The following is a 24597-nucleotide window of genomic DNA, read 5'->3' as shown; positions in this document are numbered from 1 at the left end:
CCTCAAAAGCCAGTGGGACTTGGGGTGATGGAATTTATTTTTATGTCAGACAAATTCCTGCCTTTTTTCTGTTCCTGTGTCCAACTCACTGAGGGACTCAAAGACAAAAATCATATCAAGGCCTGTGGCCACCCTAAAAGGTGAGCAAAGATTGCCAAAGAGGGAACCAAGGGAGAAAACCAAAGAACAAAAATCAGCCTTGCCCTGCTTCCTCTAGCACAGCCTCTTGACCAGAGCCCAGGCTGAGATTTCTTTGAACAGAGCACAACAAACTCAAAATATTGAGCTGGAAACTGGGCTGGAAACTGATCCCTGCACCCTGGGCACAGATTTACAGAGCCCTGAGCTGCCTCTGGAGGGGGATTGCCAGAGACAGGGCTGCCTTGGCTCAAACACTGGCTGCAAAGCAGAGAACTCTGCTTTTAAACAAGAGTTTGTTGAAGCCTTTGTGTCTCTCTCCCACCACATCCCCAAATCTGCTGCTGCTCCTGCCAGGGCCCAGCGCTGCCTGCAAGGCTGAACATCTGTGGGATGAACATCTGTATGTTTATTAGGATAGGGGACTTAATTCTTTAGGAATGCTTGGATTTGGAGTCAAAACTCTCAGGAACAGCCCAGCAAACCCACCTGGTCTCTGTCTGACACCTGGAGTGCTTCCTAGAGCTGCCACATCGGCTCTTACCAATAAAGGGGGAACAGGGAGCTGAGGATGAGGTGCAGTTCCCACAATTTCTGATTGTGGGGGCGATTCTGGATCTTCTGTTCCTTGTATCTTCATTTTCAAACCTCTGAAGTGTGTGGGTGCAGAGTTGGAGTGTGGGAAGGGCAGGGAAGCCACTGGTTCAGGGCAGGACAGCCACTTCCTAACTGCCTTTAATCTCATTTCCTGATTCCAGTACCTCATCTGCCCCTCTGCTTTAAACCACAAAACTTCCTCCTTTCCCCATAAATAAAATATCCCCAGCACAGCTGGGGCATGGCATGGGCACCCAGCAGGCTGTGGTGTGGGGCACAGGGGCAAAGGCAGCAAAAAGGGGGGAGCCTGGCCCTGGCACCCCAGAACTGCAGGAAAAATGAGGCAGAAACACGAAAATGCATCAGAGCACAAGAGCTGATGAGTTTCAGATAAGATTCACCATTGATAAGGGTTTAATTGCTGACAAAGGCAGGAGTCTGGCAGTGCCTGTGCTGAGGGAGGGTCACAGAGCTGCATCCAGCCAGGACTGACCTGCAGCTGCTGCTGGGGGCACTGGGGTAATCTGGGGGGACACAATTCTTTATTTTCTCCCTTTCTGTGGCACAGGGCAGTTTTAGAACCACAGCTTTCAGCTGTCACCTCTGAAGCAGCCAGGGCCAGCAGTGAGATGTGTGTCTGGAGGGCAGTGCTGCTCAGAGGGATGGCAGAAATGAAACTCCAGGGGCAGGGTTATCTCCTGTCAGGCTGAGAGGAAGTTTCCAGGATTCCTTAGCCCTTATTTAGCCACTTTGTTTGTTTTGGAGGGGAATGTTGTGATACTGTCTGGCTCTGACCGCTGGCTGGCTGGCCACAGTGTCCAGTGGTCCAGTGGTCAGTCCCTGCCTGGTCAGTGCCCCCAGGACAGTTAGGGGGTGTCCCTACCCTTGACCAGCTCTGGGATTTCTGTGGCTGCTCCACTTGGATGCCTAAACAACTGGGGTGCAGCCAGAGCACCGAGCTGGGGACTGGGAGGGATGGGGACCCGGGTGGCATCCTGTCACGAGGTGCCACCAACAACGATGGGGTGCCAGGGGTCCTCAGTGCCAGGAGCCCCAGAGCAATCGGGATTTTCCTGGTGCTGTGCGTGCTATGAGCACACAGGGGGCACGGGTGGGGTGGGGACGCCTGGGGGCGGGGAACGTGGGGACACCGGTGACGCTGCGGGCAGGAGGCACGGGGACACGGAGGGGAAAGGAGCACACGGGGACACCGTGAGGCGGGGGACAGGAGAGCACCGACAGGAACAGGGGGCACACACTGAGCGGCTGGGGGGACACCCTGGGGCGGGGGACAGGAGAGAACGGAGAGGAACAGGGAGCACACACGGAGCGGCTGCGGGGACTCGGCAGTGAAAGGAGCGCACAGGGTGAACTCCTGTCACCCTGGGGCAGGGGACAGGAGGAAGGGGAGCACACACGGAGCGGTTGCGGGGACACAGCACTGAAAGGAGCGCACAGGGACACTCTGGGGCTGGGGACAGGAGAGCACCGAGAGGAAGAGGAGCGCACCCGGAGCGGCTGCGGGGACACGGCGGGGAAGCGGAGCACACAGCGTGATCTCCTGTCACTCTGGGGCCGGGGACAGGAGAGCACGGCCAGGAACGGGAGCGCACCCGGGGCGGCTGCGGGGACACGGCGGGGATGCGGCGCACGGGGCGGGGACACGCGTGGGGCAGGCGGGGGTGGCCGCGGGGTGCGGGGGGGTCGGGGCGCGGTGCCGGCTGCCATTGGCTGCGCCCGGCTGATGTCACGGGCTGCTGTCACTTAAAAAGCTCCGCGGCGCCTAACGGGCTGGGACACGGGCTGGGACAGAGCCGGGACGCGGCCGGGACGGGAGCGGAGCGGTGCCCGGTGCCCCAGCCGAGCGGCCCCGCACCTGTCCCGTATGAGCGGCTCCCGGAGCGGCGCCGCGGCCGCGGAGCCCTGAGCGGAGCCCCGAGCGGAGCCCTGAGCGCAGCCGAGCCGCCCCCGCCGACCCGGGGCTGTGGCCGGGCCATGGCAGCGGCGGGGACGGAGCTGCCCGGCGGCAACGCCAGCGCCAACCAGAGCGCCGCCGAGCCCACGGTGTCGCGGGACGTGTGGATGGTGGGCATGGGCATCCTGATGTCGCTGATCGTGCTGGCCATCGTCTTCGGCAACGTGCTGGTGATCACGGCCATCGCCCGCTTCCAGCGCCTGCAGACCGTCACCAACTACTTCATCACCTCGCTGGCCTGTGCCGACCTGGTCATGGGGCTGGCCGTGGTGCCCTTCGGCGCCTGCCACATCATCATGGAGATGTGGAAGTTTGGGAACTTCTGGTGCGAGTTCTGGACCTCTCTGGACGTGCTGTGCGTCACGGCCAGCATCGAGACCCTGTGTGTCATCGCCGTGGACCGGTACTTCGCCATCACCTCCCCGTTCAAGTACCAGAGCCAGCTGACCAAGGGCAAGGCACGTGTGGTCATCCTGGTGGTGTGGGTGGTGTCGGGCCTGACCTCCTTCCTGCCCATCCAGATGCACTGGTACCGGGCAGACCACGAGGACGCCATCCGCTGCTACCAGGACGAGATGTGCTGCGACTTCTTCACCAACCAAGCCTACGCCATCGCCTCCTCCATCATCTCCTTCTACGTGCCCCTCGTGGTCATGGTCTTCGTGTACGCCAGGGTCTTCCAGGTGGCCAAGAAGCAGCTGCAGAAGATCGACAGGAGCGAGGGGAGGTTCCACACCCAGAACAAGGAGCAGGAGCAGAAAGGAGGAGCCGGGCACCGCCGCTCCTCCAAGTTCTTCTTGAAGGAGCACAAGGCCCTCAAAACCTTGGGCATCATCATGGGCACCTTCACGCTGTGCTGGCTGCCCTTCTTCATCGTCAACATCGTGCACGTCATCCAGGACAACGTCATTCCCAAGTACCTGTACATCCTCTTGAACTGGCTGGGCTACGTCAACTCCGCCTTCAACCCCCTGATCTACTGCCGGAGCCCCGACTTCAGGTACGCGTTCCAGGAGCTGCTGTGCCTGCGCAGGTCCGCCCTCAAGATGTACGCCAACGGCTACTCCAACAGCAACGGCCGCAGTGACTACAACGAGGAGGACAACGGCTACCCCCTGGCCCCGGATAAAACCTGCGAGCTGCTCTGCGAGGAGGGCTCCTTCCCTCGCCCCGAGCACTTTTTGCATGGCAAAGGTACTGTGCCCACCGGGGAGGGTGCTGGGGGCTCGGGAGGGGGTGGCACAGAGGAGATTTTGCAAGGAAAATCACCCTCCTTTCATAATAATAGTGATTCTTTTTTAGAGAGCGACTAAAACCTAACAGCTGGGAGAAACCCCAAACTCTGCAAAGTGGGGCTGGCCCTGGCAGAGTGGAGGGGCTGCTGGCAGCCCCCCAGGTATGGGGAACAGTCTGGGGGTCTCTTAGCAGGGAAGGGGATGCCAGGCTGTGCAGAATGTTCATCCCCGGGGGGACTTTCTGGCTGTGGCCAGGACTGAACTGTCCTGGGACTGAGCTACCTCATGACCTTGATGGGAGCAGGACCCCCCTGCCCCGGTGTGACTGCTGCCTGTCCCCTTGTCACCACCCCGCTGGTGGCTCTGGGAGCCCTCCAGGCCAGGAGGGCACCTGAGGCGGCGGTGGCACGATTGTCCAGCCCGGGGCACTTTGCGGAGATGGCAAAACCCCTGGATTTGGTCTGCGACAAAGCGGCGGGGAAGGGATGCAGGCAGCGGGGCAGATCGGGGCTGCCGGCTCTGGGACAGTTTGATCACAGCCCAGAAATTGCGAATGCTCTGGGGGGTTTTGCTTTGCCAAGTGCTACAGGACTTTCTGGAGGAAAAAAAAAATAATGATAGAAATAAACGGAGCGTCTGCCTAGAATGTGAGCCTGTGACTGTGGGGCTCAGGAATGTGGCACTGGGAAGTCGGGTGACACGCGGCTGCAGTCACAGCCCAGCCAAAAGCTCGTAAAGCGCCCGGTTTGTTTAACTGCAGGGCTCGGATGACAGCGAGCCGGGGCAGCTGGGACGGGACCAGGCTCGGATTGTCCGGGGCACCCTGGAAACGCCGCTCCGACCGCGGCACGGCTGCAGGACCCTGGGGTTGGTGTGGAGAGGGGTTTGTCCCGTGTGCCAGGCTCTGCCAGGGGTGCCCGGGCAGGGTGGGCTGCGGGACAGGAACGGATAGGATAGGAACGGATAGGATAGGATAGGATAGGATAGGATAGGATAGGATAGGATAGAATAGGATAGGATAGGAACGGATAGGATAGGATAGGATAGGATAGGATAGGATAGGATAGGATAGGATAGGATAGGATAGGACAGGATAGGACAGGACAGTCCCTGACTGGAAAGGAACAGCGATTTGGGCTGGGGGCTCATCCCGGTGTGACACGCTGGACCCGGGGCAGGGAGGGTGTGCAGTGCCAGGAGGGTGTGCAGTGCCAGGTTCTTTCAGGAATTCTCGGGAAAGGGGCAGGAAAAGCTGCTGCCGGGACCTCTCGGGCCGCGGTGTCCCGGGGGATGCTCGGGCATGCGGACCCCCCGCATTTCCACGCGCTGGGGATGTTGGTGGCATTGTCGCACCACGGGGGTGTTGGTGGCATTGTCGTTGTCGCTGTGGTCAGTTTGGGGGTGCGGGGCTCGCTGGGTGTCCCGGAGACCTGTGTGGGTGGCGAGTGTCCACCCGGGGCTGAGTCTCGGTGCAGGCGGAGGCAGAGCGGCTTTGGGGCAGCCGTGCCCGTCCCGCAGGAGCCGGGGGTAGATCGGGGTTTGTGGGACCGACACCCCCGGCAGTCCCTGGCTGCTCTGAGGGCTCGCCCCGAGCGCTGGCGCCGGCAGGGCTGGGGGGAATCCCCGGCCGGGAGGGGACATTGCTGCTCCAGGTGCGGCGACAAACTGCTCGAGCTCTCAGGGCAAAACGCAGCGCTCTGGGAACTCGTGCTGCTCCTTTTCCTCCTTCCCAAAGTGCTGCTGATCCTGCCTGGGGAGGAGGAGCAGCTCCGAGAGCCCCGTGCTCCCCAAGCCCTGTGACTGACCGGGCTCCTTTTGTCCCCTGCGCATCCCAGCACCGCAGCAGGGACAGGGGATGTGCCCGGAGCCCTTCCCTGCCCTGTGCCCGCCCGTGCCCTCACTGCTGCCCGGGGAGCGGTGCCAGCCGTGCCCCAGGTGCTCGGAGTGCCAAGGAAGGGTGCGGTGACACGGTGACACTCTGTGGCGTGAGAGGCTGCGGGGCAGCCCCTGGGATAAACACGGACAGGAGAAGGGCAGGAGAGGGCTGGAAGGGCTGGAGCAGGGCTGGCAGTCGGGCACTGCTCACTCCGTGCTGCACTGGCACGGAGAGAGAGCTCAGAGGCTGCATTTGCACTGAGAGGGGGCTCAGAGAATGTGCCGGGCTGGGGAGCTGGTGTAGGAACACTCGGTGCAGGTCACACTCGGTGTAGGAACATACTCAGTGTAGGTGCACACGGTGTAGGTGCATACTCAGTGCAGGTACACACCCAGTGTAGGAGTACAATTGATGCAGGAAAACACTTGGTGTAGGAAAACACTCAGTGTAGGTGCACACTCAGTGTAGGAACACAGTGCAGGTACACGGTGTAGGAACACACTTGGTGTGGAATCACACTCGGTGCAGGTACACACTCAGTGCAGGTGCACACTTGGTGCAGGTACAGGGTGTAGGAACACAGCGTAGGAGCACAGACAATCTAAGAATGGATTCAGTGTAGAAACACACTTGGTGCAGATACACACTCAGTGTAGGTACACACTCAGTGCAGGCACACATTTGGTGCAGGTAAACACTTGGTGCCGGTGCACACTCTGTGTAGGCACTCAGTGTAGGCACTCACTCTGTGGCTGCAGATGCAATTTCGCTCCGTGCAGGCTGTGATTACCAAACAGCACTCAGGGAAATGAGAATTAACCTCTTGATTGCAGAGATCAATATCTGTGCCCTGCTTTATCTCCTCTATCACTTTATCTGCTGCCAGTCCCTGCTGCTCTGCAATGCCCAGGGCACCGTGGGTTTGAGGGGGCACAGAGGCACTGAGGTGTCCCACAGTGCTGGGGGTCAGGCCAGCCCCAGCAGGCTCCAACCTCCCCAGTTGGAGCCAGGACCCTGTGGCACAGGGAATTCCCATTCCCACATCTCTGTTGTGGTTTGTGTTTTCACTGTGATGAATTATTTGCATTTCGGTAGCACTGGCGGAGCAACAAATAATCCCCATTATTTGTTGTCCAAATAATTGCTCTCTTTTTTTTGGCTTCCTCTTCTTACTTCAAATATTGTGGGTAGCCAAAGCTGAGAGATGAGCGAGTGTTTATTTGCAGAAGCACTCCAGCACCCAGAGCACGTGGCTGTGGAAGGGACAGGGAATTTTGGGCTGTTTGCACTGGACAAATGACCTCGGGGCTGCCAGGAAACCTCAAGCTTGTATGGGAGTCTGGGTGTTGAGGAACTGATTTCTTTTCTCTAAGGCAACATTAGTAAAACTGGTGAAATATAAACTGTGAAGTTCTGGGGGCAGCTGGAATCAAAAGAGAGAAATAGTGGAGGGAAAAATATTATGGCATCATCAAAGCCAAACCTTTCCATGGCTGGGGAAAAAAAAACCAAACAACTTAGCCCTGTTAAAATATTTTATATTAAAAAGTTTCATAGACATATTAAAAAAATGGAGCATTGGAGTCAGGAGTCGCTGTTTAAATTGGATTTTAGGATTTTACACTGGCAGAGTTGGCTCAGGTTAAGCACATCTGATAAAACACATGGTGGTGACTTCATTTAAGGGAAATTAGTGACAAACATTAAATTCTTCCAGCAAACAGAGCAGGCTGAAGCAAACACTGTGCTGCTGGCTGTACCCTGCGCCACTGCCACAGAGGAGGGGACACAGAGGGGACACAACCCCAGGTGTTGCTGTGCCACTGCCACAGAGGAGGAGACACAAAGGGGACACTAAGATTTTTTAAACTTTCTCCATCATGAAAAAAAGTGTATTTGCTGCTTCTCCATGCATGCAATTTCAGCTTTGCCATTTTCCCTATGGCAGGAGCATCCAGCTGAATTTCTGTGCAATATTTCCAGTGCCAGGGAGAGTGGATTGGGAAATATTCACTTGTTTCCTGTCCTTGGTAAGGACATTTTTGCACAAGTGCACATACAGATATGTGTCTGTGTGTATATCCATTATCTCTATACAGCAATACTCAGAGCTTACATAAACAAGGAAATGGAAAGGGTTTGCTGTGCCAGATAAGTACAGAGATGAAGATCTGTATGTTCAAAACTCCAAGTATTTACTGCAGGTCCTACTGACTGACATGTTAAAATAAAGAGGATTTATGGGATTCATGCTGTAGTCAAGTGTCCTTGCTTAAAGCCATTTCTCACATATTTCCTAGCATTTTCCCAGTGAATCCTTCAGGGCTTATTAAAGAAAACCAACACCTCGAGGAGCAGGGAGGAAACACAGTGTGGACAAAAACTTCCTTAATTTATTATTATTTATTATTTAATTTATTTTTATTTTTATTTTTATTTTTACTTTTATTTTTATTTTTACTTTTATCTTTATTTTTATCTTTATTTTTATTCTTATCTTTTTTCATTTTCATTTTAATTTTAATTATTTACTATTTTATTTATTATTCCAGTGCTTTGAGCCCTGGCAGGGGAGGAGGCTGTGGGTGCTCAGCACTCTCTGGTTTTCCCCTCTCCCACCAGGATCTGCAGACAGGGGTTTCAAACCCACCTGCTTCTCTGTTTGGGCTGGCAGCACTCCTGTGCCCCCGAGGCAGCACTCCCAGCAGCTGGCAGGGTTTGGAATTTGGGAGGGCTGGGAGGGAGCCGCACCTTCCCCATCTGTGGGGGTTTGGAATTTGGGCTGGGAGAAGGTGAGGAGGTGACCTGTCCTGCAGGAAGGGGGTGGCAGCAGCACTCCCGCCTGCCCCAGGTTGCTTCACCTTGGAGAAGCTCCTGGAGGTGTTTCTCTGGACAGGTACCAACTCCTGTTCTCTGCTACCTGGTGTCCTGGTGTCCCTCCTGGTTCAGGTGAGGGTGAGGACAGAGCAGGAGTGATGCAAAGCAGGATGCCAGCCCAGAATGTTGCAATGACGAGGATTTTGTGTCCTCTGTGCCACCTAAGCCCAGGATGAAGCCTTGGCAGCACAGGACACTGTGCCCTGCACATTTTGAGGCTTCTTTCCAGAAACAACAGCAGGGAATTGTTGTGCAGCTCAGACTGGGAGATTGCAGCAGGCACTTCCTGCCAAATTACAATAATTTGTGCTTTCAAGGGATGGAGAGCCCCAGCCTTGGCTGACTGCAGGAGGAAAAGATCAGCCAGACCTTCAGCATCTGTGGGGGAGCAGCATCTGCCACCCACCTTTCCCCATCCCTGTTTACTACAGGACATTCCTGACAGGGAACATCTCACCTGGAAAGGTGCTTGGGCCTAAAAGGTGCTTAAATCCAGTCCTTTTTTCCCCTGAGGATGCAGCAGCCCCTCCTGGCCCTGATCCCCCAGGAATGCCAAGGGAAAGGCCTTAGGGAGCCACAGTGGCCACTGGCAGAGCCTGGGGCTCACAAACACAACCCCACTGGGACTGTGCTTTCCCTTCTCCCTGGGGTTGTGAGGCCCAAACCTCCTCCCTGGGGTTGTGAGGCCCAAACCTCCTCCCTGGGGTTGTGAGGCCCAAACCTCCTCCCTGGGGTTGTGCTTTCCCTGCTCTCAGAGCTCCCCTTTGCCCCGGTGCTGTGCCAATGGGGTTTTTCTGTCTGTAAAGCTGTTGGTGCATCTGAAGCCAGCTCTGAGCCTGGCCTGGCTCTCTGGAGGAGCTCAGGAGCCCCTCTGGTGCCAGGGCAGGGTTCAGAGCAGGATTTGGGCCCTGCTGAGGCCTCAGCCCCAGGCCAGGCTGGTTCAGGTTTATCTCAGCATCGCAGGGCTGGCTGTGCTGCTGACACTGTTCCTCTCCAAAACCACCACCAGCAACAACAACTGATGCTCATGAGGCAGAGCTCAGCTCAGAGGGCTGGAGCAGAGGGTGGCAGCCTGATCCCAGCCTTCCCCAGCAGGGCAATGGAAAGGGAGGAAAGCTCTGAGCAGCGAGAACAGATTCCCCTGTGAGCTGACCCAGTTCCCCCACAGATATTTTGGGGCTGCCACCAGCTCTGCTGTGTGCAGACACACTTCCTCTCACTACCACCAGCAGAAAACACACATAGCTCCCACTGAGACATTTGATCTGAAGGCCAGACTGCAAGAAACTTATTTAGGTCTCCAGTTTTTCTCAGAAGAAAAAGCCACACATTTCCACTCACGTGTCAAACACAACAGGGTGGGACTCTCAGGCTCTGGAATTCTGAAACCCCAGGGATATTTTGCACTGCTTCTGAAGTCTTCAAGGCTGCCTCACAATGTGCTGTCCCATGGGACCTGCATCCAAGAGCCACCAAGGAGGTCATGTCCTGACAGGCACCATTAATCTGATTCCTCTGTGGCTTTGGGGGTGATAAGAAATGTTTTCAGCAGCGTGGTTCTTGCTTCAGCTGCAAGATATCAAGATGAAGCTGTTCCCACCCAGGGATGAACAAGCATTTCCTTCAGCCAGGCAGAAAAAAAAAGAAGATTAAGGAGAGGTTTTTCACACTCGCATACACTTGAGAGGAAAAAATATTTACATGAGGGAGAAAGGACTTGGCAGGGCCTCCCCAGAGGCCATTTGCTGTTTATGCATTTCTCAGGCCTGGGCTGAGGCTGCAGAGCCTGAGCCTCCCTGAGCCACTGGGGGATGTTTTTAGGGCTGGAGATTCCTAAAACCAGTGGGACTGTGTTTGTGAGCCCCAGGCTCTGCCACTGTGGCTCCCTAAGGCCTTTCCTGTGGCATTCCTGGGGGATCAGAGCCAGGAGGGGCTGCTGCATCCTCTGGGGAAATAAGGACTGGCTTTAAGGACAACTCTTTTAGGACGGGTTGGGATGTCCAACGAGGCTCCCATCAGCTCTGCCAGGAAAGTCATACATCCAGCACAGACTGGTGGTGGGAAGAGAAGGATTCTATGGAGAATTGTTACATGGAATGATGGATGCAACCAAATAAGAGGGACAAAGTAAACTACAGCCCAAGGAGAGTGTAAAGAGATGGAGAAACAATTAAAGATGAGGAATCAGTCCTAGAGGGAAAATGACTCAAGCACCAGCAGGAAACTCAAGAGGCTGGATCCCCTGAAAGGGAGGGAGAAGGAAGGAATGGATTGCAGAAGAGGAAGCAGGGTTGGGAAATGCTGTGAGAGCAGGTGCTGCATTTCAGGGCAGGAGATGCATTTCTGTGCAGGATCTATGTTTGTGTGCAGGATCTGTGTTTCAGGGTAAGATCTGTGTTTTAGGGCAGGGTCTGTGTTTCAGGGCAGGATCTACATTTTTGTGCGGGATCTTTTTTTCAGGGCAGGATCCGTATTTCTGTGCAGGATCTGTGTTTCTGTGCAGGATCTGTGTTTAAGGACAGGATCTGCGTTTCAATGCAGGATCTGTGTTTCTCTTCAGGACCTACATTTCTGAGCAGGATCTGCATTTCAGGACAGGATCTGTGTTTCTATGCAGGATCTGAATTTCAGGGCAGGATCTGTGTTCCAGGGCAGGATCTGTGGTTTTGTGCAGGATTTGTGTTTCAGGACAGGATCTGTATTTAAGGACAGGACCTGTGTTTCTGTGGATCTGTGTTTCAGTGCAGGATCTGCATTTCAGGGCAGGATCTATGCTTTTGTTTAGGATATGTGTTTCAGTGCAGAGTGTGTGTTTCAGGGCAGGAACTGCATTTCAGTTCAGGATCTGCCTTTCAGTTCAGGATCCACATTTCAGGGCAGGATCTGTATTTCAATTCAGGATCCACATTTCAGAGGAAGATCTGTGTTTCTGTGGATCTGCATTTCAGTTCAGGATCTGCCTTTCAGTGCAGGCAGCCTGGCTGGTGCCTGTGCCCTCCCACGTTCCCCTCTGTGCCCCAGAGCTCTGGGGGATGATGGCTGCCTCTGGAATGAGCAGCAGCTTTGCTTCCCTGTCAGGGCTGCCCTGCTGCCTGCCAAGGCACGGCAGGGAGGGCGTGGGGCAGGCGTTCCTGCCGTGCTGGGGCCGGGGATGCCTTTGGGGTGAGTGTGTGACAGGTACGGAGACAAACCAGGACAGCCGCCTGGCCCTGCTGGCCTCGGGGATGGGGAGCCGGGAATGGGGAACCACAGAGCCCCTGAGATGGGAAAGACCTCTCAGAGAACCCAGCTCAGCCCCTGACACTTTGCCAGCCAGGAGAGTTGAAGGGGAATTGGATTTTCCCTGTGGAAGGGCTGTGGGTACCTGGGATGCTGCTGGGCTTTGGCATCAGCGTCACTCCCAGGAGTTTTGCTGGTCTTAATTTGCTTTTTGTTCGTCATCTTGGGGTCTCCACAATGCCAGCCAGGAGCTGTGGTGTGTTTGGGAGGGACAGGTCAGCGTTGTCACCTCTGCTGGTGTGTCCATCATGCAGATCTCCCTGTGTGACCAGGGCCGTGGCTGTGCTGTTCCCAGTGCCCCTGGACACACGAGCTGTCGCTGTCAGTGTCACTGCCACTGTCACTTTGCTGAGGTGGCTGATCCATGGCAGCCCCAGAGGATGAGTGGAGGTTTTGAGGTTTCTCCTTTCCCCAGCTCACTGTGCCCCAGGGAATTCCAGGCTTCCCACAGGAAGGTGGCAATCCATGGGATGGGGGCCTGAGAGGGACCCTGGCTGTAATAGGGATGCAAACCATGGTCCAAATGTCCATTTTTCAACGGGACACTTCTGAAAGAGATCCTTTGCTAACAATGGAATAGGATTTTTTCTATTTTCTAACAACGGAATAGGATTTTTCTAAAAAGACTACCTTGATTAGGCATTGCAAAATTCAGATGCTTTGCAACATGCATTGTTAAACTTTTCAAGTGTTTGTTCAATTCATTACCCAGCCCACAAATTATTGCAAGCAAAATTAAGTTTTAGAGGAAAACCCATGCTGAGTGAGGAAGTTTTGAGTGCCATCACTAACAGGAGCCCTTGGAGCATGGGGATGTCAGTCCAGGGCCATGTCCACCCTGAGAAGGAGCTGCCTGGGTTGTGCGGTCCCTGGGCAGAGATTGTGCTGCTGCTGACACACACACACAGGACTTGGAAAGGCCAAAATGTCCCTGCAGGCTTGGGTGTGACTCCTCAGAACCTCCTCAGCCCTGTCTGAGCCTTGTCAGTGGCAGGAAGAGCGAAAGGCAGCGTGAAGGTGTCACCCTGCTCGTGGTGACAAACAGCAGGGCCCAGATTAGAAACCAGTCTGTGCCCTGGTGAGTCACAGCCCAGCCCGGTGCCACCTGCCACTGCACCTGCCAGGACCTGCCATGCCATCCATGCCTGGCAGCAGTAGAAATCCATTTTATGTTGTATTTTTTAGGGTTAAACTCTTCTCTTCCTTTGCTGCTTTTGGGGATGGCTCTGAGACAATGAGATCTTCCATATCACAGTGGAGATGAGACTCAGAGCTGCACCCCCAAATCCTTCACTCCAAACATGCAGTCCATGCCTGGAAATAGCAGAAATCCATTTTATATTGTATTTTTTAGGATTAAACCCTTTTCTTCCTTTGCCATTTTTGAGGTGGCTGTGAGACAGTGAGATCTTCCAGGTCACAGAGGGGATGAGAGCTGGACCACCAAAATCCTTCACTCCAAACATGCAATTCTTGCCATGCAATAGTAGAAAACCATTTTATGTTGTATTATTTTATGATAAAAGCCTTCTCTTCTTTTGGCACTTTTGGGGATGGCTGTGAGACAATGAAATCTTCCAGATCACAGAGGGGATGAGAGCTGGACCCCCAAAATCCTTCACTCCCAAATGTGCAATCCATGCCTGGAAATAGTAGAAGGCCATTTTATATTGTATTTTTTCAGTCTTTAAAAGTGTCTGCAGCCCCTGCCAGTCTGTTCCATGGACCCTGAGTACCTGCTGAATTCTCCTCCTCCCCGATGGCCCAGGTTGTGTTTGCAGCAGCTTTCCTCCTTCCCCTCCCCGGAGTGATCCATTCCTTGGGCCGTGGAAAAGGCATTGCATCAATGCAAATGGGGCTGAAAATGGCAATTTCTGTACAGATGCTGATTCCAGGAACAGCCAAGCCAGGTCCCAGGCTGATAATGGCAATTTCTGTACAAATGCTAATTCCAGGAACAGCCAAGCCAGGTCCTCTGGGGCTTTGCTCCTCGAGGAAATAAATCCCTGTGGGTTTAGCCAGGAGTTCCAATTCCTTTTTGTTACAATTAAGAAGAGAAACTTGTGCATTTATGAAGGATTCTGTGCTCCAGTGCAGACCCAGGGATGGTTTATCCTGCTCGGAAGTGGCCTGGAAGTTTTTCAGGCTGTGTCTTTGCAGAAGGGAGGGGTGTCCACTTCTCCCCTGGATAAAAGAGTCTGGGACAAACCAGAGGGACATCAAATCTGTGTCACCTGCCCCTGCCAAGCCAGAGGGACATCATTTCCTCAATCTGTGTCTCCTGCCCCACCCCACAGGAATCCTCTGCCCCATCCACGGCTCCTTCAAAGGATGGTGATGGCAATAACGAGCCCTTTGTTGTTGATAATAGAGACAATCTGGAGAGGAGCTGCTGAGGGATTACAGGGCTGCTGGACTGGTTTTGGAGGTGAGAATAATGGAGCTGAAGAAATGTGTGGAGCTGAATAAATGTGTGGAGTGGAATAAATCCCACCCGCTCCTCCTTTCATCTTCCTTACATGGAGTTCACTGAAGTTTGGCTCCCAGTCATTTATGGGAGGCTCAGTTATCATTCCCACACCCTTCTTACTGATTTCTGTGCACAGAAACCATTCTTTTATTGCATAGAACAGGGTTTTTTTGGCCACTTTATGTGATCCTGAGCCCTGCTCTGCCCTCCTCCCTTTGCAGTGAGCCCAGGGCCAGGTGTGGAGGAACCAGAGGATTCCCCCAGCTCTGGGATCCTTCAGATTTCAGCGCTGTCGTAACTATGAAGCTGATTTAAAATAAAACACGCCTGAAAATCTCCCGTTTCAGACCCTCAGAGGGGGCTGCAGCGAGCTCCTTGAACTCTCCTCCCATTCCTGCACCAGTCTTGGCACCCCCCATTTCCAAGTGAGGTTTCAGGTGACAGCTGGGCTCCTCAACCTCCCTAAACAGGAGGGGAATTACAGTAAATAAATAACCGAAATGAAAACTTTGTGTGCCCCTAGCATCCTGCCCCTGCCATTTGGGCACCTTCCTGCACTTTTCCTCCTGCGAGGAGTGTCTGTGTCATTGCCAGCCCCATCCCTGGGGTCAGGATTTGCTGGCCCTGCTGCTGTGCTCAGAGCTGGGGTTTGCCCTGGAAAGGGGCTGTGAAAAACGCCAACATCTTGTTTTTTAAACTTTAAAAGTTTAATAGTAATAAAATGGTTATAAAAATAATAATATAATTAGAGTAATAATAATTTGGACCATTTGGATTAGGACAATATGAGACAATAAAAACAAACAGTTAAGGACAGTCCAGGTACCTCTTTCTGGGAAAAATAAGCCTGAAAAAGGACCCACATTAACAGAGGATTAACCCTTAAAAGCAAGAACCTGTTGTATATTCATACATGATGCATAAATTCCATTCAAACACAGAATTCTGTCTGGGCAGTGTCAGCTTCTTCCACTGAATCCTGACACCATCGTTCGGCAGAATGAAGTGGGAAGAAGATAATTTCTCCTGATAATGGGGCAATAAATTCTCTTTGTATGAAAGATTAGGTTCCTGTGGCTGCTGTCTCAGTGCAACTCCTTTCTTTAGAAAAATAAAAGTATCTTACACAGCACAGTTTCTATTTTAACATTTTGTTATAATCTAAAACTTTATTTAACACACTACTTAAGAGAATTAATACAGCATAACTTTCTAACACAATGCATATAATATTAACTTTAATATTAACTTCATTTTAACAATAACTTTGTAACACAACACATATAATATTTCATTTCATTATTTTAATATTATTGTAATATAATAATAACAATAACAATAACAATAACAATAACAATAACAACAATAATAATAATAATAATTTCATATTATTTAATAATACAAAAAGCCAGTAATAAAATACTCATTTTTCACAGGGGACAAGGCAAGCCCAGGCTCCAGCAGTGCTGCTGGCAGGGGCACAGAGCAAGGGCTGCATCCATCAAGTGCAGCAGGTCACCGTGACTGGAACCATGAGATCACCACCACAGGCTCCACCCCGCAGGGAAATCTTTTTATATCTGCTGGCAGATGCCAACCATTTGCTCAGTGCCTGCAGCAGGGGCTTGGCAGGGAGCAGGGCAGGAGAGCCCAGCCCTGGTGCTGTGAAAACAGGCTGTGTTTGCCCAGGTGTGATGGGTAAACAGCCCTGGGTGCCTGGCCCTGCCTGGCTGCTGGCTGTTGTGTCTGCCTGTGATAGCATCAGCACCTTCTGCCAGCCCAGCTGGGCTTTGCTGAGACAAAGCCTGGGGTGAGCCCAGCCAAAGCAAAGCTTGGTGTGGACCCAACCAAACCAGAGCTTGGGGTGAACCCAACCAAACCAGAGCTTGGCGTGAGCCCAAACAAACCAGAGCTTGGGGGGAGCCCAACCAAACCAGAGCTTGGTGTGAACCCAACCAAACCAGAGCTTGGTGTGAGCCCAGCCAAACCAGAGCTTGGGGTGAACCCAGCCAAACCAAACCAGAGCTTGGAGTGAGCCCAACCAAACCAAACCAAACCAAACCAAAGCTTGGGGTAAGCCCAACTAAACCAGAGCTTGGGGTGAGCCCAACCAAACCAAAGCTTGGTGTGAACCCAACCAAACCAAACCAAACCAAACCAAACCAAAGCTTGGGGTAAGCCCAACTAAACCAGAGCTTGGGGGGAGCCCAACCAAACCAGAGCTTGGTGTGAACCCAACCAAACCAGAGCTTGGTGTGAGCCCAGCCAAACCAGAGCTTGGGGTGAACCCAGCCAAACCAAACCAGAGCTTGGAGTGAGCCCAACCAAACCAAACCAAACCAAACCAAAGCTTGGGGTAAGCCCAACTAAACCAGAGCTTGGGGTGAGCCCAACCAAACCAAGCTTGAGGTCAGCCCAACAAAACCAAAACTTGGTGTGAACCAAACCAAAGCTTGATGTGAGCCCAACCAAACCAAACCAAAGCTTGATGTGAGCCCAACCAAACCAAACCAGAGCTTGGGGTGAGCCCAACCAAACCAGAGCTTGATGTGACCCCAGCCAAACCAAAGCTTTGTGTGAACCCAACCATGCTGGAGCCTTTCCCACCCATGTTCAGCCCTGGGAGTGTTACCAGGCCTTGGCACAGCTCCTGTGCTCCACCCTTTGATGTGGGTGAGAAGGATCAGGGAGAAAAATCAGGATTTTCTCTCAGCCAGTAGCGGCTTCTGCCATGAGTGATTGCCCAAGGAGATTTTAGGAGTGGGGTTTGAGCTCTGGAGCAGCTTTGGAGGCTGTTAGTGGGGATGTGGTGCACAAGAGGCCAGCTGGGGCTCTGTCCCTCTCCCTGCCCCTGTAATTGTGCATTTCTGACCTGCTTGTCACTGATTTAATGGATGGAAGATCCATGAAACTCCCCAGGAGCAGCATCCTCCAAAATCCGGTGATTGAACCATGAGTTGGAATTGCCAGGAATTGCAGGAATTGCAGAAATTTTCCCTCCTCCAGGATGAAATAAATGTGTTTGTTCTGGGGTTGCTCCTGTGGGAAGTGAGGAACAGGGGCAGTTTGAATCCATGAAGTTCCCTGAGGAGGGGATGGAAGGAGAGCTGATGGATGCTCCACCCTGGGCAGGGAATTTCTGAGGGGCAGGACACACTGCTCAGCCTGCAAAATAAGATTTCCTCCTTGTCCCCAGGTGGGAGACAGCAGCATGAGCGGATGGAGAGCATATCCCTGGTTTTTGTGCTGGGAAGCAAAGCCCTGGCTGAGCACTGATTTTCCAGGCACTGTTGGAATTCCTAGAATAAAAACCCTTCTGCATTTCGCCCTGACACTGAGATATTTCACATAAAACAATCAAGCTGACCACCCCACGTCCATTTACAAGTTTTCCAGGAACTCCTCGGGGCAGTCAGAGGAAATCAGAGCCCAGAGCTGAATTCCACAAGCGATGACGCCGAGCCTGGGGAGGGATTTTCACTGCTGGAATCCAAATGTCCACAAATGCTGATTTCTTACAATGTGGGATGTTTCTGGTGTGGATCCCCTCCAGGCATTCACAGGCACCTGCTGATAATCCACTTCTGTCAGATCCCTGGCTCTCTCCCACCTGGAGGATTTTGTTGGCTTTTTCCTGTGAGGATTTGGTGGTGTCTCCATGTTTTTGACATTCCTGAGCTTGGCACACAGCAGTGCTCCTGCCTCTGTGTGTCACAGGGCTGCAGGAACTGGGAGGGAACCCTGGAGATCATCCCAGCATCCCACCAGAACCCCCTGCCCACAGCAGGGCCAGGGAGAGCAGCCTGGCAGAGCTTTGTGCTTGGGCTGGGGCAGGAGGGAGCTGAAATCCCACCCAGATCTTCCGTTGTGAGGAGTCAAGGCAGATGGAGGAGAGATTTCAAAATTCCATCTCAGATCTTCTTTGTGAGGAGCCCAAAGGCAGGTGGAGAATTCAAAATTCCACCTCAGATCTTCCTTTGTGTGCAGCCCAAATACAGGTGGAGGATAGAATTCCAAATTCTATCTCAGATCTTCCTTTGTGTGCAGCCCAAAGGCAGGTGGAGAATTCCAAATTCCATCTCAGATCTTCCTTTGTGATAAGCTCAAAGGCAGGTGGAGAAGAGAATTCAAAATTCCATCTCAAATTTTTCTTTGTGAGGAGCCCAAAAGCAGATGGAGGAGAGAATTCAAAATTCCATCCCAGATCTTCCTTTGTGAGGAGTCAAGGCAGGTAGAGAATTCAAAATTCCATCCCAAATCTCCCTTTGTGAGCAGTCCAAAGGCAGGTGGAGGAGGGGATCTGTTGTTCCTCCAGGGACAAGGTTGTTCTGCTCATTGTTAACTTGTTTGGCTTGGGTTTAAGTCCTGTGTTAGTTGGAATATCTGCAGAGGAAATTGGGTGTGAGCCAGGCTTAGGGACACATCTACACTCTGCTGGCATCACACCAAGAAAAGGAAATTACAGTGCCACAAAGCAAGGGAAAGTGTTGCCTGCATTGGTTTAGGTGGGATATTGGATTAAATCCTTCCATGTGAGTGTCCAGGGAAGGGTTTGGAGCAGCCTGGGACAGTGGGAGGTGTCCCTGCCATGGCAGGGGTGGCACTGGATGGTTTTAAGGTCCCTTCCATCCCCAGTCATTCCATGGTTCTATCCCTGCTCCCTCTGTTGGGATCAACATTCCATCTGCTCAGTGATTAAAAACCCCACAAGACCCAAAGCAAGCAATGCCCTTCCACTTCCCCAAAACTGAACAGGAGAAAAAACCCCTCAGAGAAGCTGGGACAAGGGAAGGAGAGGGAAAAGGGGTAACAGAGCTTTTAAAATCCTGTTGCTTTGCAGCTGTTCCCACCCTGGCTGCTCTCCAGAGGGACTTGGATGATCTCTGCTTGGAAAAAAAGGAGTCCTTCAAACCCATCACTGGATGGGGACATTATTCCTCAGCAAAGGAGATTAAAATACGGGTTTGGGGTTTAGGAATGGAGCTGCACCAGAGTGGGAGCCAGGGATATTCCCTCATGTAGATTTGAGTGATATCCCAGTGCTGATGGGAGTGAAGGGCACAGAGGACTTGGATCTCCAGAGCAGTTTGACACCACAGCCAGCAGTAGATATATGGAGGTTATTTGGTGCTGGTTCACGGGGAAAGCTGTGCTAAGAACTACCTGGGAATCTGTGTCCCAGTCTGGCTTTGTGGCTGCTGGACCAAGAGCCCAGCCGGGCTGTGCTGGGCTTGGCACAGCAAACTGGAGGGGATGAGCTGGAATTTTTCCTTTCCTAGATAAAAGTGATCATAAACCAGACTAAACCTGGGACTGGGACACTCTGGGGCTGTTTTTTGTGCTACACCTTGGCTTTCTGTCAGGCATTCACAGGTTTTTCTTTCCCCTTGAGCTGTGCAGGAGCACCTGATGGTTCCTCTCCTGTTGCTGAGCCCTGGGGTTCCTCTCACACCCTCCACTTGCAGCAGATGCTGTTTAAACGTTCCAGGAGGAGCTGTTGGCAAATGGGGGATGACAGGTTGCAGAAACAGGATAAAATAGCAGGAGTTTCCAGGGAAAGCTTGGACAGGTAGGAAAGGAAGGGGGCACAGTCTGGAAGGGGCTGTGCCAGGCCTGGCTGGGTTGTGAGACCCCTGTGGAGCTGCAGGCGGTGCAGGACAAGGCTGGCAGATTCTCCTGGCTCCTGGAGGGCTGGGGCAGGAAATTCTGCCTTGCTCTGCCCTTATTCCACCCTGAATCCTTGGATTGCTTGGGGAGGAGCTGCTCAGTGCCTTGCAGAGAGCTCCATGTCCATGGACATCCAGCTCCCATGGAGATTTCACAGGGCACAGGGCTCAAATGGAGTGAAGCAAATCCAACATTTATGGAATCGGAGATTCCCAGAACGGTCTGGGTTGGAAGGGACTTAAAAATCTTCTCATTCCACCCCTGCCATGGGCAGGGACAGCTCCCACTGTCCCAGGGTGTTCCAAGTCTCATCCAGCCTGGCCTTAGGCACTGCCAGGGATGCAGGGGAGCCACAGCTGCTCTGGGCATCCTCTACCAGGGCCTCACACCCTCACAGGGAAGGATTTATACCCAACATGCCATCTAAGCCTGCTCCCTGTCATTCTGAAGCCATTCCCCATGTCCTGTCTCTGCTGTTCCTGCTGATTTGCAAAACCACTTAGTGCAAAGCACTGAGACAACCCACAGGGAATTTGTTTTCCTCTTCATCTTCTCCTTGACCCCCTGGGAAATGTCCCCTGGGAGCCATTTCAAGCTTCTGCCGTGACTCTGTGGGCAGCAATCCATTCCCATTGACTGGGAAGGGAATTCTGACTTTCTCATCAGCTCCTCACCCTGTGTTATGGCTGTCCTTGAGCCTGGGATTAACTAGGACTAATGACCAATAACGTCATCATCATCATCAGGCTTCCACCTCTCCTAGGAGTGTCCTGAACCAAAAGAAGGGAATGGACAGGAGAGGATTCCAGGTGGGAAGTTGTTAACAAAGCTTTGTGGGATGTGGCTGATCCATCCTGCTGAATCCAGGATTCCCACAGGTGACCAGGCACTGCTCATTACCAGAGCCTGTAAGGTTTCCTCGGCCAACTTCTGTTTTCAGTATTAAGCTTTGCCTTGTGAACCTTGAGGAACTCGGCTCCCAGGGCAGAGGAAATGTTGGAAGGGGTCAGGCGAGCTGTGCTCTGTCCGTGTCACTGGGAGCAGCCAGCAGCATTCCGGACAACATCTGATTTTGTGCTTTTACGAGGCAGATGTTTGGGAGAAGGGCTGTGCTGTTTATTCCAGCTGCCATCTCCCAGCCCCGCTCCCTCCGCACAGGGGAGCCCATAAATAAAAATCCTTGGGATTTTGCCACCATTTGGGCAGCCCTGCCTTCCATCAGGGCCTGCTGCAAACCCCCTCCCCCTGCACCTCACTTTTACAGGGGAATAAATCAGTGAGGGCTAAATCCTCTCTGAGAGACACGAGGATAAATCCGGAATGGCCGCGCTGACGTCGGCGCCGCGATGGAATTGTGAAGGGGGTTTGATTCCTTCATTTCAGAGTTCTGCTGCTGATTTCCTGCAAAGGAGTTTGGTTCCTTTATTTCAGAGTTCTGCTGCTGATTTCCTGCAAAGGAGTTTGATTCCTTTATTTTCAGAGTTCTGCTGTTGATTTTCTGCAAAGGAGTTTGGTTCCTTTATTTCAGAGCCCTGCTGCTGATTTCCTGCAAAGGAGTTTGGTTCCTTTATTTCAGAGTTCTGCTGCTGATTTACTGCAAAGAGGTTTGATGCCTACATTGCAGAGCCCTGCTTCTGATTTCCTGCAAAGGAGTTTGGTTCCTTTATTTCAGAGTTCTGCTGCTGATTCACTGCAAAGGAGCTTGGGCTCAGCGTGTCCTGGGACTCAGCAGCAAGGCAGGGCTTGCTCTGGGATGCAGAGCTGATGGCAGAGCAGTTCCATGGGTTTTGCTGGAATTGATTCAGAGAATTTGCAGAATGACACAGAATTCACAGAATGACACAGAATTGCAGAATTCACAGAATTCAGAGAATCACACAGACTTCACAGAATGACACAGAATTGCAAAATTCACAGAATCACAGAATCACATACAGTCACAGAATTCACTGAATTCAGAGAATCACAGAATTCACAGAATCACACACAATCACAGAATCACACAGAACCACACACAGAATCTCACAGAATTCACAGAATTCACAGAATCACAGAATGACCAGGTTGGAAGAGACCTTCAAGACCATCCAGTCCAACCCAGCCCCAATAGCTCAACTCAACCCTGGCACCCAGTGCCACATCCAGGCTTTGTTAAACACACCCAGGGATGGTGACTCCATTCACCTTCCTGGGCAGAACATTCCAGAACTCCTATCAGACTGTGTGGCCTGGATTTGGAGCACCACAAAGTCATTATTGTGACCATCTTGTAGTGAGATATCCAGGAACTTCCTTTGTTTTCCTGTGAAAAGCCAAATCAGGACCTCAGCCCTGCAGGGATGGGGGTGATGAGCAGCACCACCATAATGAGCAAAACTCCCCAATTAGAGCAGCAGCAATTAAACCCCAGTGGTGAGGGATGCAGAGCCTTGCTGAGCTCTGTGGCTCCATTTCCTGAGCACAGAAATGGAATTATTTTGGATCTTCCCACTTGATCTCCACCAGTGCTCTGCCCTGGGAGCTGTGGGAGAGGTTCAGGTTTCCTTGGAAGCTGACAAGCACCATCTATAGGATTGCTGCAGAAGAGGCCTCGGGCTGCCAGCTGATGGAAAAGGGCAGAGGAATTCATCCTGAATTTCCAGATTTGTTCTGGAGAAACCCCAGTGTGCCCAAAGCCACAGCTCTTCCCTCATCCATCCTCCATGGCTGGGGCATTGCCCACCCTGGACGAGCTGCTGCTCCTTGGTCCCCTGGGGGAATGCTGCCTGTGGAATTGCTGGAAATGCAGAGCTGGGATTGTTTCACACAGGGATTTCCTAAAGAGCTCATAATCTGCAAGATTTCCAGTTTTCCTCAGGAATTGTAGGGACAGGACAAGGGGGAATGGCTTCACATCAACAGAGGTGGGATATTGAGATATTGGGAAGAAATTCTTCCCTGAGAGGGTGGGGAGGCCCTGGCACAGGTTGAGAATGAAGGAGAAGGGAAGAAGGGAGCAAGGAAGGAAAAAAGGAGGGGTAACCACACTTTCAGGGCAGATGGAGTATAAATAATGCTTTTAAAGTGATGCTGGCAAGGGACACTGGTGCAAATCATCCCTGTCATGTTGGAACTTCATCCTTGATTTGCACAAGAAATACAGCTCCAGTTTGGATACCCAGAATTCTTCCGAGAGAGGCATTGTGTTCCCAAAGAAAAGATATGGGGTTTTTTTCCCTCTCTGCAGATCCATTTTGGCTTTAAAGCTGTTTTCTTCTCCTACACACACAGATGATAATCTTTTACATGTCCTTATTAAAAAAATATCACTTCCAGAAAATAAAAACACTGGCATATTCTGTACTTGTTCCTTTCTCTAGCTCCGAATTAATTTCCCATTTTTTCATCTGCCTTGTCAGTCATTTCCTATCTCCACAATCAAGGAAAGAGGTTTAATCTCTCTCCTGGCTTTGGCATCCGAATCCCTCCTATTTCCCAGCCTCTCTGTGCTAAATTAATGCTGTTCTCCTTTCTCTCTGTTCCCCACAGAGATCCCTGGATGCCCAGGAATGGTGGAGAGCTGAACCAACCTCTGTTCCTCACCGCCCTGAGCTGTGAGGGCTCTGCAGAGATGGAGTGGGAGCACAGCTTCTCCTCCCTGAGCCAGGGGATGCTGTGGGAAGTGACTGCCTTGGCAAGGTCCTCATCCCAACCCATCACCCACCACGCAGCACCTCCAGGAGAAGCTGGGCAAGGACCACCACGGGACCAGGAGAGGCTCTGAGAGCCTTGGAGGACACCAGGAAGCCACAGGAACTGAAGGAGGTGGTTTGGACATTTATCCAAACCATGACAAACGTGCTGAGGGGTTTTTCCCCTTGGAAAAGCCTTTGCAGAAGGCAGCACCAGGCCCAGTGTGGGCTCCAGCTGGATTGGAAGAGGCACAGCCAGGTCTCACAGCAGGTCAGGAGCCCAGCAGGTCATGGCAGCCTGTCCTCTGCTGGGTGGGGATCCAGGTGCGGCAGGAATCTGTCCAAGACCAAGAGACAGGAGCATGGAAGATTCCTTCGATTTATTCTGTGCTTGTTTCTCCTTCTGGTGTCTTCTCTGTCTACCTCTTCTCCTCTAAGAGCTTGGAGGGCCCTGACTGTTCCCAAGGAGCAGCAGGATTGGCACAGGGCAGGAATGGGGCCTTTCTTATCTCCTTGCTCCAAAAAATCTCCAGCTGTCCTGCCTTGGCAAGGCTGGGACCTGGCAATCCTTCTCCTTGCAGGAAGTCCCATTTCAGCAGGACCAGCCACCCTTGGGAGCCAGGATTTCCCACCTGAGGCTCAGAACGTGACAGAACATCCATGGCACAATATCCATGGCAGAGCATCCATGGCACAATATCCATGGCACAGCATCCATGGAACATCCATGGCACAACATCCATGGCACAGCATCCATGGCACAGCATCCATGGCACAGCATCCATGGTAGAGCATCCATGGTACATCCATGG

At 52.5% G+C, this 24597-nt stretch overlaps 1 protein-coding gene across 1 annotated transcript; it reads left to right on the top strand.

Moving 5' to 3' along the window:
* The first annotated feature begins 2730 nt into the window (after positions 1-2730).
* On the top strand, positions 2731-24524 carry ADRB2 (adrenoceptor beta 2). Its single transcript, XM_054287858.1, has 2 exons — positions 2731-3904; positions 23643-24524. Exons 1-2 carry the CDS (start codon positions 2731-2733, stop codon positions 23675-23677), a joined length of 1209 nt encoding a protein of 402 aa, XP_054143833.1. The 3' UTR covers positions 23678-24524.
* The last annotated feature ends 73 nt before the right edge of the window (positions 24525-24597 follow it).

This window comes from Melozone crissalis, unplaced genomic scaffold (genome assembly GCF_028551555.1).
Source record: "Melozone crissalis strain CALT ecotype California unplaced genomic scaffold, PUWL_Pcris_2 ptg000061l_1, whole genome shotgun sequence".
NCBI classification, from domain to species: Eukaryota; Metazoa; Chordata; class Aves; order Passeriformes; family Passerellidae; genus Melozone; species Melozone crissalis.
The sequence above is the reverse complement of the archived record's forward strand: the minus strand, read 5'-3'. Positions and strand labels throughout refer to the sequence as shown.